Source organism: Rana temporaria, chromosome 7 (assembly GCF_905171775.1).
Source record: "Rana temporaria chromosome 7, aRanTem1.1, whole genome shotgun sequence".
Lineage (NCBI taxonomy): Eukaryota > Metazoa > Chordata > Amphibia > Anura > Ranidae > Rana > Rana temporaria.
In genome coordinates this window covers 50,766,771-50,780,076 of record NC_053495.1, presented here as the reverse complement: position 1 = coordinate 50,780,076, position 13,306 = coordinate 50,766,771, and the positions used below count along the sequence as shown (strand labels likewise).

Genomic DNA, 13,306 nt, shown 5'->3' with positions numbered 1-13,306 from the left:
CGGTTTACCCATCACTACCGCTTTTCCTTTTTGCTGCTTCCCCTCTCTCTCTGCGGAGCGTGACCTAGGGGATCCCAGGGGTCGCGACCTGGATCCAGCTGCGGCGAAAGCCATCCTCACCACTAGAGGCTCTGGTGAACGCAAAGCTGGGTCTTGGACTCCGCGCCCTGGGCGATCTTGGGTTCACGCTTCCTCTCTAATAGCAGCAGTCGGCCATAGGGTTCACTACCCTGTGGTGCAACCCTTACCCCAACGGGGTGCACTTGTCACCTGGCCACAGGTGACCTGACAGTTTGATTTACAGCAGTAGGAGCCAGTGTTGGGGGACAGAAAAAAAAAAGTAGCGAGAGTCTGAAAGAGATAACCTTAACAAGCAAATTAACCACTTGACCACTGGGCACGAAAACCCCCTTAATCACCAGACCAATTTTCAGCTTTCGGTGCTCTCACAATTTGAATGACAATTACTCAGTCATACAACATTGTACCCATCTGAAATTTTTGTCCTTTTTTTCCCACAAATAGAGCTTTCTTTTGGTGGTATTTGATCACCTCTGCGGTTTTTATTTTTTGCGCTATAAAAGAAAAAAGACTGAAAATTCTGTAAAAAAAAAAAAAAAATCTAGTTTCTGTCATATTAGCAGGTTATTTCTCACACACAGCATATGCATACTACAAATTGCACCCCAAAACACATTCTGCTATTCCTCCCGAGTATAGCGATACCACATGTGTGCGACTTTTACACAGCGTGGCCACATAGAGAGGCCCAACATGCAGGGAGCACCATCAGGCGTTCTGGAGCACCCAGGCCAATTTTGACATTTCTCTCCTACATGTAAAAATCATCATTTATTTGCTAAAAAATTACATAGAAACCCAAAACATTATATATGCTTTTTTTTCAAAGACACTAGAGAATACAATGGCGGTTGTTGCAACTTTTTATCTTGCACGGTATTTTCGCAGCAATTTTTTGAACGCGTGTTTTTAAAAAAAAAACAGTTTTGTGCTTAAAAAAAAAACAAAACAGTAAAGTTAGCCCAATGTTTTTGCACAATATGAAAGATGAAGTTACGCCGAGTAAATAGATACCCAACATGTCACCCTTCAAAATTGCACACGCTCGTGAAATTGCGCCAAACGTTGCTACTTAAAAATCCCCATAGGCGACGTATTGCAAGGTATTGGAGTATTGAGGGTATTGCGGAGTATTGGGGGGGTATTGCAGAGTATGGGGGGGTATTGCAGAGTATGGGGGGTATTGCAGAGTATGGGGGGTATTGCAGAGTATGGGGGGGGGGTATTGCAGAGTATGGGGGGGGGGGGTAATTGCAGAGTATGGGGGGGTATTGCAGAGTATGGGGGGGGGGGGTATTGCAGAGTATGGGGGGGTATTGCAGAGTATGGGGGGGGTATTGCAGAGTATGGGGGGGGATTGCAGAGTATGGGGGGGTATTGCAGAGTATGGGGGGGGGTATTGCAGAGTATGGGGGGGGTATTGCAGAGTATGGGGGGGGTATTGCAGAGTATGGGTGGGTATTGCAGAGTATGGGGGGGTGGGTATTGCAGAGTATGGGGGGGTGGGTATTGCAGAGTATGGGGTGGGGTATTGCAGAGTATGGGGTGGGGTATTGCAGAGTATTGCACTCATCATTATTTTTATTTTGCAGAGTATTGCGCAGGGATGGCTGGATCTGTGACTGCAATTGTCACAGATCCAGCCCACAGTGCGGCAGCTGCTGCTGCCGCCCGATCCCCCCCCCTCCCTCTTCTCTCACACTGTACCGAACGGTACAGAGAGGAGAGGGAGGAACCAGCGTCATTACATGACGCCGGTTTGTTTACAAGTGATCGCGCCGTCATTGGACGGCGCGATCACGTGGTAAGGAGCCGCTTCCATTGGCTCCTTACCGCGATCCGTGTTGCTGCGGGTCCCGTGGACCCGCCGAGCGCCGGTGATCGCGTGTGCGCGCCCGCTCGGGCGCGCAATTGTGACTCTCTGGGAGGACGTATATTGACGCCCTCCTAGAGTTAGGGAACCGCCTTGTAGCCGTATTTCGGCTATAGGGCGGTTACCAAGTAGTTAAGCCAGTTGGTATGTCAATTGGTATTAAATAAAGAAACTATTAAACTCTTGCATTTGTTTTGTTTTTTAAGTGAAGTAAAATAATAAAATGTATAAAACTCTTACAAGATGACACAGATCTTGGAGTGTCGATCTGCTTGACTATTTTCTTCTGGGTATTCATTCTCTATGCAGATGGGCTCAAATTCATGCTGTGGGTTATTCAAAGTCAGGCTTCTCGGATGGGATATGTTCGTTCTTTCATCTATGGCTCTCTCCATCTTCTGCTGTAAAATCCTTCTGGATTTAATGAGTTCCTCTGTTAGGAAAAAAATATCCTCCTCCTTTTTCACATTTTCCCTGTGAAGTTCTGCTATCTCCTCCTTTAAGTACTCAATGGTTGTCTCGGCTTCCCAAAGCTGAAGGGTAAACATAACATTACGTCTCGTTAGGATGTAATAATGCATGACTAGTTTACTCTGTTCTATATGAGTTCAGAGGTAAGACTACAGGACACAGTACTCGGGTGCAAAGCCTGAAAAGAGGTCACATTATTTTTACTACAACAGCAGGAAAAAATAAGTGAAGTGAAGACAAAATATTAAACACATGCAAATAGCTGGTGTATAACAAAATCTTTGACCTTCTACTGTAACTGCAAACAAGGATTAATATATATATATATATATTCAGGGCCAAACATAGGCAGGGTGCTTTGCACCCAGGCGCCTGCAGAGGTGGGGGCGCCAAAGTGGCAGAGTTCTCCCCTCCCTCTTTCTCTCCTTGTTTGTGTCCATCCAGAACTAGTGTTCTGAGCATAGGTGTGTGTCCGTCCAGAACTGATGTGTCTCTGACCATCTCCTGTACTATGTCTGCAGTCTCTGATCATCTACTGTACTGTGTCTGCAGTCTCTGATCATCTACTGTACTGTGTCTGCAATCTCTGACCGTCTCCTGTACTATGTCTGCAGTCTCTGATCATCTCTTGTATTATGTCTGCAGTCTCTGACCGTCTCCTGTACTATGTCTGTGGTCTCTGACCATCTCCTGTATCATGTCTGCAGTCTCTGACCATCTCCTGTATCATGTCTGTAGTATGTCTGGGGGCTCTTTCTAACAGACTCTCTAACAGAAGTCCTCTCTGTGTCCATCAGAGAGGCCCCCCTCCAGGTCCCAATAAAGTACTCTGCTTCTCGTCCTGTATTTTGGTTATTGTTAGGAGATCATGTAGGGATTCCATGGTAATGAAGACTTCGTGGGGGAGCATCTCTGTGGTTGAGTCATTGCCATAGAAACATTTGTAAAGGGGAGGGGTTATTAAAAATGACCACGCCCATGTGGGGGCGCCAGAAATATTTCTGCACCCAGGCGCCTGTGACCCTAGGATCGGCCCTGTATATATTCATCATTTCATATTCTAGTCATGTGGATTGGAAGCATAAAATATATCCTTTACCATGCGTAGGAAGCTTAACTACCCTGTCTGCTTAAGGTCAATTGACAATCAATCGTAGTTGTAGTGTGGGTAGCGCCAGGACCCTAACTGAAAGGGGTTGTAAAGGTAAAAAAAAAAATCCTAAATACCTTACTTTACCTTGGTGCAGTCCTCCTTCACTTACCTCATCCTTCGATTTTGTATTTATATGTCCTTATTTTTTCTGAGAAATTCTCACTTCCTGTTCTTCTGCCTGTAACTCCACACAGTAATGCAAGGCTTTCTCCCTGGTGTGGAGTGTCGTGCTCGCCCCCTCCCTTGAGGGGGCGAGCAGGAGAGTCAGGACGCTCTCTACATTGTAGATAGAGAAAGGAGCTGTGTGTTAGTGGGCGTCCTGACTCTCCTGCTCACCCCCTCCCCCCTCAAGGGAGGGGGCGAGCACAACACTCCACACCAGGGAGACAGCCTTGCATTACTGTGTGGAGTTACAGGCAAAAGAACAGAAAGTGAGGATTTCTCAGAAGAAATAAGGACATTTAAAAGCAAAATGGAAGGATGAGGTAAGTGAAGGAGGACTGCACTAAGGTAAAGGAAGCTATTTACGGAAAAATGTTTTACCTTTACAACCCCTTGAAGCATTTAGCCAATCTCAGTTGTAATTCGAGAGATGGAGACCTCTAATTGGAGTCCTAGAAAATTTTGATCAGTAGAGCCCATTAACTTCTATGCCTAGATAGTGCTAAACTTACAAGACAGTACAAAAAGTAAACCCAATATGCAAACTGTTGTAATCCATAACAGTTAATCAGGTTTCTGTTCACTGTAGTAAAAGATTTCTGAGTGACAGATTAGAGAGCTCCATACATCATATCTTGCCCTACTGAATGAGTTCCTGTGTTGGTAACCTTAGCTGATGCTAGTTGTTGAATCTTGAATGACTGATGTGAATTATAGAGACTCATAACACTTACTCTGTGACCCAGTTTAATAGAGCCAACTCTTAGTTCTTCCATTTGCTCCAGCTTGTAGTGACATTGAGTAAGAAGGTTAATCAGAAATAAATGATGGGCTTCTTCATCGTTGTTGGTTTCTTCAACTGTAGACTCTGGGAACTTAGAATCACTTTCATCAGAGCTAGAAGAGGAGTCATTATTGCATTTCAATCCTGGTTTATCCAAAGCAAGTTGTTGACTGTTGTATTTCAGCTTCAGGTCAAGTAGTCTGAGGTTCTTCAGAGTCTTTTGAAGTGGGAGATAAATTTGGGTATTACTATGTGATGGTTTCCTCTCTTCTGGGAGATGTATAATTGTATGATCAACATCCAACTGTGTATCATTTAAATGGGATGGAAGCTCTTCCTCACACCGTAGCTCTTTCTCACACCGAAGCTCTTCCTCACACTGAAGCTCTTCCTCGCACCGAAGCTCTTCCTCGCACCGAAGCTCTTCCTCGCACTGAAGCCCTTCCTCGCACCGAAGCCTTTCCTCGCACCGAAGCTCTTCCTCACACCGAAGATCTTCCTCGAACCGAAGCCCTTCCTTGCAGTGAAACTCTCCTCCACCGCCTGTCCAATATGTGGCAGTCTTTTCATTACACATTTTGGGTTCTTCAATGAAATGTTCCTCATATTTCCTTTCTGGTTTCACATAGACATTTTCAGAAATGACAAAGTCTTGCCCTGTAGTATCAAGATTCATCATCTCCCTCATCTTTAATTCAAGTGAACTTTCAAATATTTGACTCCCTTCAGTCTGAAAACTTTGACTTTCAACCTCCTGGTCAGTAACTACTTCATCATCTCTTATGAAGAGTTGCGAGGGGCTGTGTCCATGTATTAACACATCCCCATCCACATGACATTCTGTGCTCCCTTCCCACGGCACCACTGAGCTTTCCATCTTCGATAAAGTGTGTTTCCTAACCTGGAAAACATAAAAATATTTGTGTATAAAAATATACAGACATACTGTACTGTATACTGGGAAATGTGCAAGCATGCTTAAACTATGTTTGGTTTCATTATTATTGTTAGTGTCTTTTCTTTCTTGCAGATCTTTAAATACACTTACAACTCTTTTTTGTTCCACAACTGGGCACTGGTCCTGCTCACACTTGGAATGAGATAAATTATGTGCATGCAGTTACACAATAGTCTGTTGGTGGTAGCACGTAAGCCCTGTACACATGATCAGTCCATCCAATGAGAACAGACTGAAGGACCGTTTCATTGGTTAAAGGAGTTGTAAAGGAAACATTTTTTTTTGCTGAAATGACTGTTTACAGGGTATAGAGACATAATAGTTAACTGATTCTGTCATGATCTGTGTCATGACTTTGGTCACCTGCTGGTGGCACTGTTCCCTCCAGTAATAGGGGTGCAGTTCTGGTGGCCACCAGCAGGTGGCTCCCAATTTGTATTTGCACCGGTATTTATGCCCGCCCTAAACTGGAGTTCAGGGCTTCAGTATTTTCCTTGTCAGCCTGTTCCCTGCCTGATCTGATAGCTGTAGCCAACCTGTTCCTGATTCGCTCCCTGCCCTGGACTCTGTTTCCCCCTTGTCGCTTATTGACCCCGGCTTGTACTTTTGGAGTTGGCTTCTCTCTCCTATCCTTGACCCCCGGCTTGAACCTTGGACTTGCTCGTGTCTCATCGACCTGTTACCCAGTACTCGGATGCCTGCGTAGGCATCCCCTGACAGATTCCTTTTAAAATTGATTAAAAATAGATAAAAATCAATCATATAATGTACCTGTAGTTTCATTTTTTCATCTAGTTTCGTTTTTGCATGTTATCCTGCCTGTGTGCATGTACAGAGCCATAGAGCAGTGATGGTTTGGAAAATGAAACTAGAATCTCCCAGTACTGTGGTCCTCAGGAAACAGACAACCAGGAAGTGTCCAGAACAGAGAACAATTACAGCAACATCAGAGCAAAAACGAACAATGAGGACATAAAACCAGGACTGCAGTAAGGTAAAGAAAGCTATTTAGCTAAAAAAAATATTTCCTTTAGTGACCCTTTAACCGATGAAGCTGACTGATGGTCTGATGTGCCTACACACCATCAGTTAAAAAACCGACCGAGTCCAACGCGGTGACGTAAAACACAATGACGTGCTGAGAAAAATGAAGTTCAATGCTTCCAAGCATGCGTCGACTTGATTCTAAGCATGCGCAGGCTTTTAACCAATGCTTTTGCATACTAACCGTCGGTTTTGCGTCCATCGGTTGAATTTTAAAGCAAGTTCTAAATTTTTCAACCGAAGGATAACGGACCGATGGGGCCCACACACCATCGGTTTGGACCGATGAAACGGACCTTCAGTCCGTTTCCATCGGTTTTGACTGACCGTGTGTACAAGGCCTAACAGTTATAATAAAAGGCGGTTTTGTGGGTTGAGCATTTCACTAAATCATTAGGGTTTGCGCCACCTTTCCTAATTGGAGATACAATGAAAATTTTCTTTCCTGGTATCTGGAAGCTTAACCACTTTCATACCGGGCATTTTCACCTCCTTCCTGCCCAGGCCAATTTTCAGCTTTCAGCGCTGTCACACTTTGAATGAGATTTGTTACGGTCATGCAACGTTGTACCCAAATTAATTTTGATAATTTCCCCCCACAAATAGAGCTTTCTTTTGGTGCTATTTTATAACTTTTATGCTATAATAAATATCCCAATTTAAAAAAAAATTATATTTTTTTTCCTCAGTTTAGACCGATATGTATTCTTCTACAAATTTTTGGTAAAAAAATTTGCAATAAGCGTATATTCATTGCATTACGCAAAAGTTATAGCGTCTACAAAATAGGGGATAGAACTATGTAATTTTTTATAAATTTTTTTACTAGTAATGACGGCGATTTTTATTGTGTCTTTGACATTTCGGCGGACATATCGGACACTTTTGACACTATCTTGGGACCATTCACATTTATAGAGCCACCAGTGCTATAAAAATGCGTTGATTACTGTATAAACGTGACTGGCAGGGAAGGGGTTAAGTGGAGGTGCCCCCTAAAAAAAAATTCTAACAATACATTGAGAAGACTGATTACACTGCGGGTATGCTGTTTTTTTTTTTTTTTCGTACATACCTCGTTATCGCCGTTTCATCACTCGGCTTCCGGGTATGATTCTTGCTGGACCTAGTTGATTGACGTTCCTCCGACCGGCGCATACTGCGCGTCACGACTTTCCGACAGAAGCCGAACGTCATTGCGCAGGCGCCGTATAGAGTCGGCTCTATACGGCGCCTGCGCAGCGACGTTCGGCTTCTTTCGGAAAGTCGTGACGTCAAGTATGCGTCGGTCGGAGGAACGTCAATCAACTAGGAACGCCCAGCCCCGCTAGAATCATACCCGGAAGCCGAGGGATGAAACGGCGATATCGAGGTATGTACGAAAAAAAAAACAAAAAAAAAACAGCATACCCGCAGTGTAATCAGTCTTCTCAATGTATTGTTAGCAGGGCTGTGCAAATTAACTTTTAATTAATCGATTAATCTTAAATTTTTTTGATCGATCAAAATCTTTTTGATCGATTAAAATTCTTTTGATGGGTACTCACCTCTCCGCCGGCTTCTGGGCCTTCAGGGAGTTCCGTCGGAGATCCAGTAATGTCATGGACACTGGCGGGGCTTGCCGTGTCCATCTGAAGGGCTCCTTTGCTGTGCCTTCATATCTGCATGCCGGCGGGACCTTACTATCTGCCACACGCAAGGGCTGTTACACTTTCCTCTATCACTTCCCTCTATCAACCTGGCATTCTACAACCATCCACTGGGAGTTGTGATAGTTCCCTTCATGGGACATGTACATGCAGACGGACTGATGTTAACCTCTCCTTATCTGGATTCAGCAGTGGTATCGTTGTACACATTTTTATACCAGTATCATACTTAGCTACATGTTTTTATGACTGCTTTTGGTACCGTTTGGTATTACTCACACCATTTTTACAGTTTATGTAGCTACATCGATTTTATCTCCAGTGCAATATTTATTTTGTTACCTACTTGAAGACTATAAAAGTTTAATGCTATTCCCATCGAGCGCTGCCTTTGTGTGTTTTTTGTATCCTGCTATCCATTTTTCCAGGGGTTGGTAGCTGCACTGGGAATCGGCCTGCAAGGAAGAGATCAGCTAAAAGTAGTTGGATCTGTATGTGCGTTATAAGTAATCGAAATTAGTCGATTAATCGATTAAAAAAAAAAAAGATTAATCGAACAGAAAATTTTTGATCAGTAACAGCCCTAATTGTTAGAATTTTTTTTTAGGGGGAACCTCCACTTTAACAATAGGGGGCGATAAAGGCGTTAAAAATGTTACCCAGGGAGTGTTTCTAACTGTAGGGGGAGGGGTCTCACAAGGGGAGGAGACGGATTGGTGTTCCTCTGTAATGGGAACACACGGATTGGTCTCCTCTCACCTGACAGGACCTGGATCTGTGTGTTTACACTCACAGATCCACGTCCCTGCTCTGTGACGAGCAATCGCAGGTGCCCAGCGTACATCGCGTCCGCGCTCTCCACAATGCAGGGAATCCCAGGATGTCATATGGCGGCCGCCCGGAGGGACGAAGAGTTCTGGCGGCCGTCATATGACAATACAGTGGAAGGGAAGTGGTTAAAGAAAATGTTACCCCAACATTTAATATTCCTGATATGTGTCTATTGTATCCCAGGATGATTCGTTTTCTGGCTGTGCTGGGGAACAGCCTGCCTGTCCTCCAATGATTAGACTTGTGCTGCTATGTGCCATGCACAGCCATTCACTGGGAAGATCAGTGTGCTGCTGTTTCTCCACCCACACCTTTTTAAAACTCTTATGCAGCTGAGAAAAGAGATTATATAATCACCTATAAAAAAAAAAGTTTTTTATAATTATTTGTCTTATGTGTATACACAGTATTGTAGTATTGCAGCCAGAAGTGACATTTATTTCAGCTTAAAGTGGATGTAAATCGGATTAATGAAATTTGACCTAGGCACATACAGTGGAACCTCGAAATACGAACATAATGTGTTCCAGGAAAATGCTCTTAATCCAAAGTACTCGTATATCAAAGCGAGTTTCACCATTGAAGTCAATGTAAACGAAAATAATTGGTTCCGCATTGACTTCAATGGCATGCAATACCGTATGCGGCCAGAAGTGGGGTGGCGTCGGAGACCCTCAAAAACGTCCGGAAAAGCCAGAGAACACCTCGGCTGACCTCGGCAAACCTCGGAAAGGCTCAGGAAAGGAGTATTTCCGTGTCTTTCCGAGTCTTTCTGAGCACTACCGGCTCTGCTCGGCTCCAGCACCCCCCCCCACCTCAGGCCAAATGTGGTACTGCACACCGCTTTGGCCTGAATCCTGCTAGTTTTGCGAGACAACACTCACAAATCGAGTTAGGATTTTTTAAATACATTGCTCATATTGTGAAACGCTCATTAACTGCGTTACTTGCAATCATAGGTTCCACTGTATATCTGTAGTGTTTTCTCATCTCTCTCCAAAGCCCTAAGTCCTGTGTCTTTCTGCTGCTTGGTTCTCCGACAACCAAAATAAAACAAGCCTGAAATTTGTGTCGAAGTGGGTGCTATAAATAGATTAGCAGAGAGCTGGTCCATTCACAGCACATCCCTTCCTTCCTCTGCCTATGTGGAGAGGGGGTGTGTGCCTTTCCTCCAATCAGCTGTCACACAGTGTATGTCAAGAATCCACACCCACAGGTGAACAGGAAGAAAAAATCTCTAACAAGATGAGCACTTTCTAAAGAATATGGCAAGTTGAAGACAGTAAATACTGTACACACTATATGGCATACCCATTCACCTTTTGCTGCATAATTTAAATATTTTAATATTTTATTATACCTTTGAGTAATTTTCCTTCCCTACTGGGATTATAGTGGCAGCCTTTAAAGTACGCTTTTCCATTTTCTTCCTGATCCCGTTTATATAACAAACATGTACAAACTCAGAACTTTCTCATAATATGAAATAAGGTAGTATGATCAGGGCCGCCATCAGGATATAAGGGTGCCCCTTACACAGCTTCAGGCATGGGGCCCCTGGAGAACCAGGGGTTGCTGCCGCCTCAAATCTAGAGGTCCCCAGGGGGGGGGGGTGGCCATCCGGGGCCCTGGGGACCTCTAGATTTGAGGCGGCAGCAACCCCTGGTTCTCCAGGGGCCCCATGCCTGAAGCTGTGTAAGAGGCACCCTTATTTCCTGATGGCGGCCCTGATCATACTACCTTATTTCATATTATTTGAAAGTTCTGAGTTTGTACATGTTTGTTATATAAAAATGAGCGCCTCTTTACCACTAACGCCATGAGCGCCACTTTACCACTAACGCCGGCTCTGCCCCAGTGTGAAAGTAGCTTTTTACATGTACATGTAAAAGGCATGGTTAGTGTGAACTAAAAATCCCTTGATTTATTTTTGGTTTTTTTTGCGAAGTTTGTTATAAAGGCTTTATAGCTGTGTGTAGGGGGTTCATCTAGAATTTCTAGTGTTAATATGTGGTCACCTGATGGATTATATACATGTATAAGCTATTGGGATATGAGCACATGTATGCTGCACTTCTTTTGTGTGATCTTCACATGTAGAGCAGCCTACTGAAATTATTGGGTTTCCCTAAATGTGATGCACCAAAATGTGCAAAAACAAGCAAATGGTCGCACTTGCATAAGTGTGAATGGAGCCAAAAGAAGCACATGCACCTTTTTCCAAGTTTAATCTGCAGCACAATGCATAGGTGTGAACGCACCCAATAGAAAATAATGGTATTCGTCTTGTTGCGCATTGTCATTCGACGGTCGAGTGCTTTAAATTGCACAGGTGTGAAAGGGGCCTAAAACTTCCTCCCTTCACGCTGTAATAAATTACAAAATAGAAAAATCAGCAGTTTGTCCTGGAATGACCCTTTAACAAAAACAATTTGAGAGAGAATATTAGTAATTGGGAGACAGCAGGTACATCAGAAACTTGGTTGAGCTTTTCTTCAATGACATCCTTTTGAGTTATGTAAATTATAGTTCGTATTACAGCAGCGCGTTTTCACAATCTATCCATAGCGCAATCATTTACAAAAAGATAAAGACTTACCTGAAATTTCCTGTACAATGTCTGCAGACAAAGCGCTGTCACTGCCTTCTGGCCATCTGTTCTCCTGTAGCTCTACAATGGTGATGTGACGGAGCCTCTCACATAACACACCGATCACCTTACACTTTCTACACTCTGCAAACAGAGGCGCCACATGAAACGATCCAGAAACCATTAACCGTTTCAGCTCTAAACACAATCAATACGATGTTTAAAGAAAATAAATGTATTTTTCAGGGCTGTGTAAATTAGAGATTAATTCCTCGATTAATGGTTAATTTTTTTGATCGATCAAAATTCTTTTGATCGGTACTAGTGGTGCAATGGATCGTAAAATGATCCGTGATCCGAACGGATCACCATATGCGGATCGGCACACCACGTGATCTGCGCAGCTCCGCTGCTGCCTTGGCCATAGGAAAGGCTGCGACTTTGGCCTAGCTCCCCGGAGCGGCAGCCATCTTGGTCCACCCGGTGGCGGCCTAGGTGAGCCTAGAGCGGCGCGCTGACATCATCACACTCAACTGCTCGTGTTCAGCCGGCTTCTCTGGTAAGACTAAGCAAGCACTAATCTTCCTATACAGTGGGGGAGATGTCGACCATATTACAGTGGGCGAGATGTCTGTGGATATTACAGTGGGGACTATATATGGTGGTGATTCGGAAAATGTATGTGTGTTATAATTAATCGAAATTAGTCGATTAATCGATTAAAAAAAATCGATTAACCGAACACAAAATTTTTAATCAGTAACAGCCCTAGTATTTTTGTCATAACCATGCTATGACGTGGTGTGATTCAATACGTAGCAAGTCACCCTAAAGTGGAAATAAAGACAATTTTTATAAATTTTGGATAGAGCAAGGGAGGGTTATAACCCCTGTTGGATTTTTTTGCCATCTGTGTCCCATTGCAAAGGTTTCCTTTCACTTTCTGAATTGTATTATTCTCATAATAGTTATAAGCAGATGTCCAGAGCTCCCCACCCCCTACATCAGATGTCAAAAGCCACCCCACCATCAAAAGTTAAGAGGCCTCCACCCCCCCTTACATCACAGTGCATCCCCCTTGTGCTGCTGCCAGGAAGCAACTGAGGGCAGAGCTGGGAAGCAGAAAGTGCAGGGTCTAGAGGAGGGCCAGAGGAGGGCTTGAGTCAGTTGCCAGAGTCAGCTGAATGCTGAGACCAGGGGAGGCGGATACTAGGGGGCGATGCAGGTGCACAGAGAGGCACAGGATCTGTAGGAGTTGAAAAAGGGGGCAGAGACAAACCTCAATGCGGTTGCATGGAGGAGTTTTGTCCTCCTCTCTCCTGCCAACTGCTGAAACAAGGAGGGGCAGAGAGGAGGGGGTGCCGCAGATGCAGGAGAGGTGCAAGTACCACATGAAATGGCCTGGAGGGCTGCATTTTGCCTGTCAGCCTTGTGTTTGACACCTGTGCTCTATGGTCATTCTCCTCCACTTCCATTTTAGTCTACTCTCCTCTCTGGTCATTCTTCTCCACTTCCATCCATGCCTGATTTCCTCTCTGGTCATTCTCCTCCATTTCCATCCATGCCTGCTTTCCTCTCTGGTCATTCTCCTCCATTTCCATCCATGCCTGCTTTCCTCTCTGGTCATTCTCCTCCATTTCCATCCATGCCTGCTTTCCTCTCTGGTCATTCTCCTCCATTTCCACACATGCCTGCTTTCCTCTCTGGTCA

The 13,306-nt window shown here is 44.3% G+C and overlaps 1 protein-coding gene across 1 annotated transcript; it reads right to left on the bottom strand.

Annotated features, from left to right (window-relative positions):
- Positions 1 to 2,096: 2,096 nt before the first annotated feature.
- LOC120944817 lies at positions 2,097 to 11,733 on the bottom strand. The gene is made up of 3 exons (XM_040358605.1): positions 11,606 to 11,733; positions 4,475 to 5,425; positions 2,097 to 2,487 (listed from the first exon to the last, which is right to left on the bottom strand). The coding sequence occupies exons 2-3, from the start codon at positions 5,399 to 5,401 to the stop codon at positions 2,191 to 2,193; spliced, it is 1,224 nt and encodes a 407-aa protein (XP_040214539.1). The 5' UTR covers positions 5,402 to 5,425; positions 11,606 to 11,733; the 3' UTR covers positions 2,097 to 2,190.
- Between the last annotated feature and the right edge of the window lie 1,573 nt (positions 11,734 to 13,306).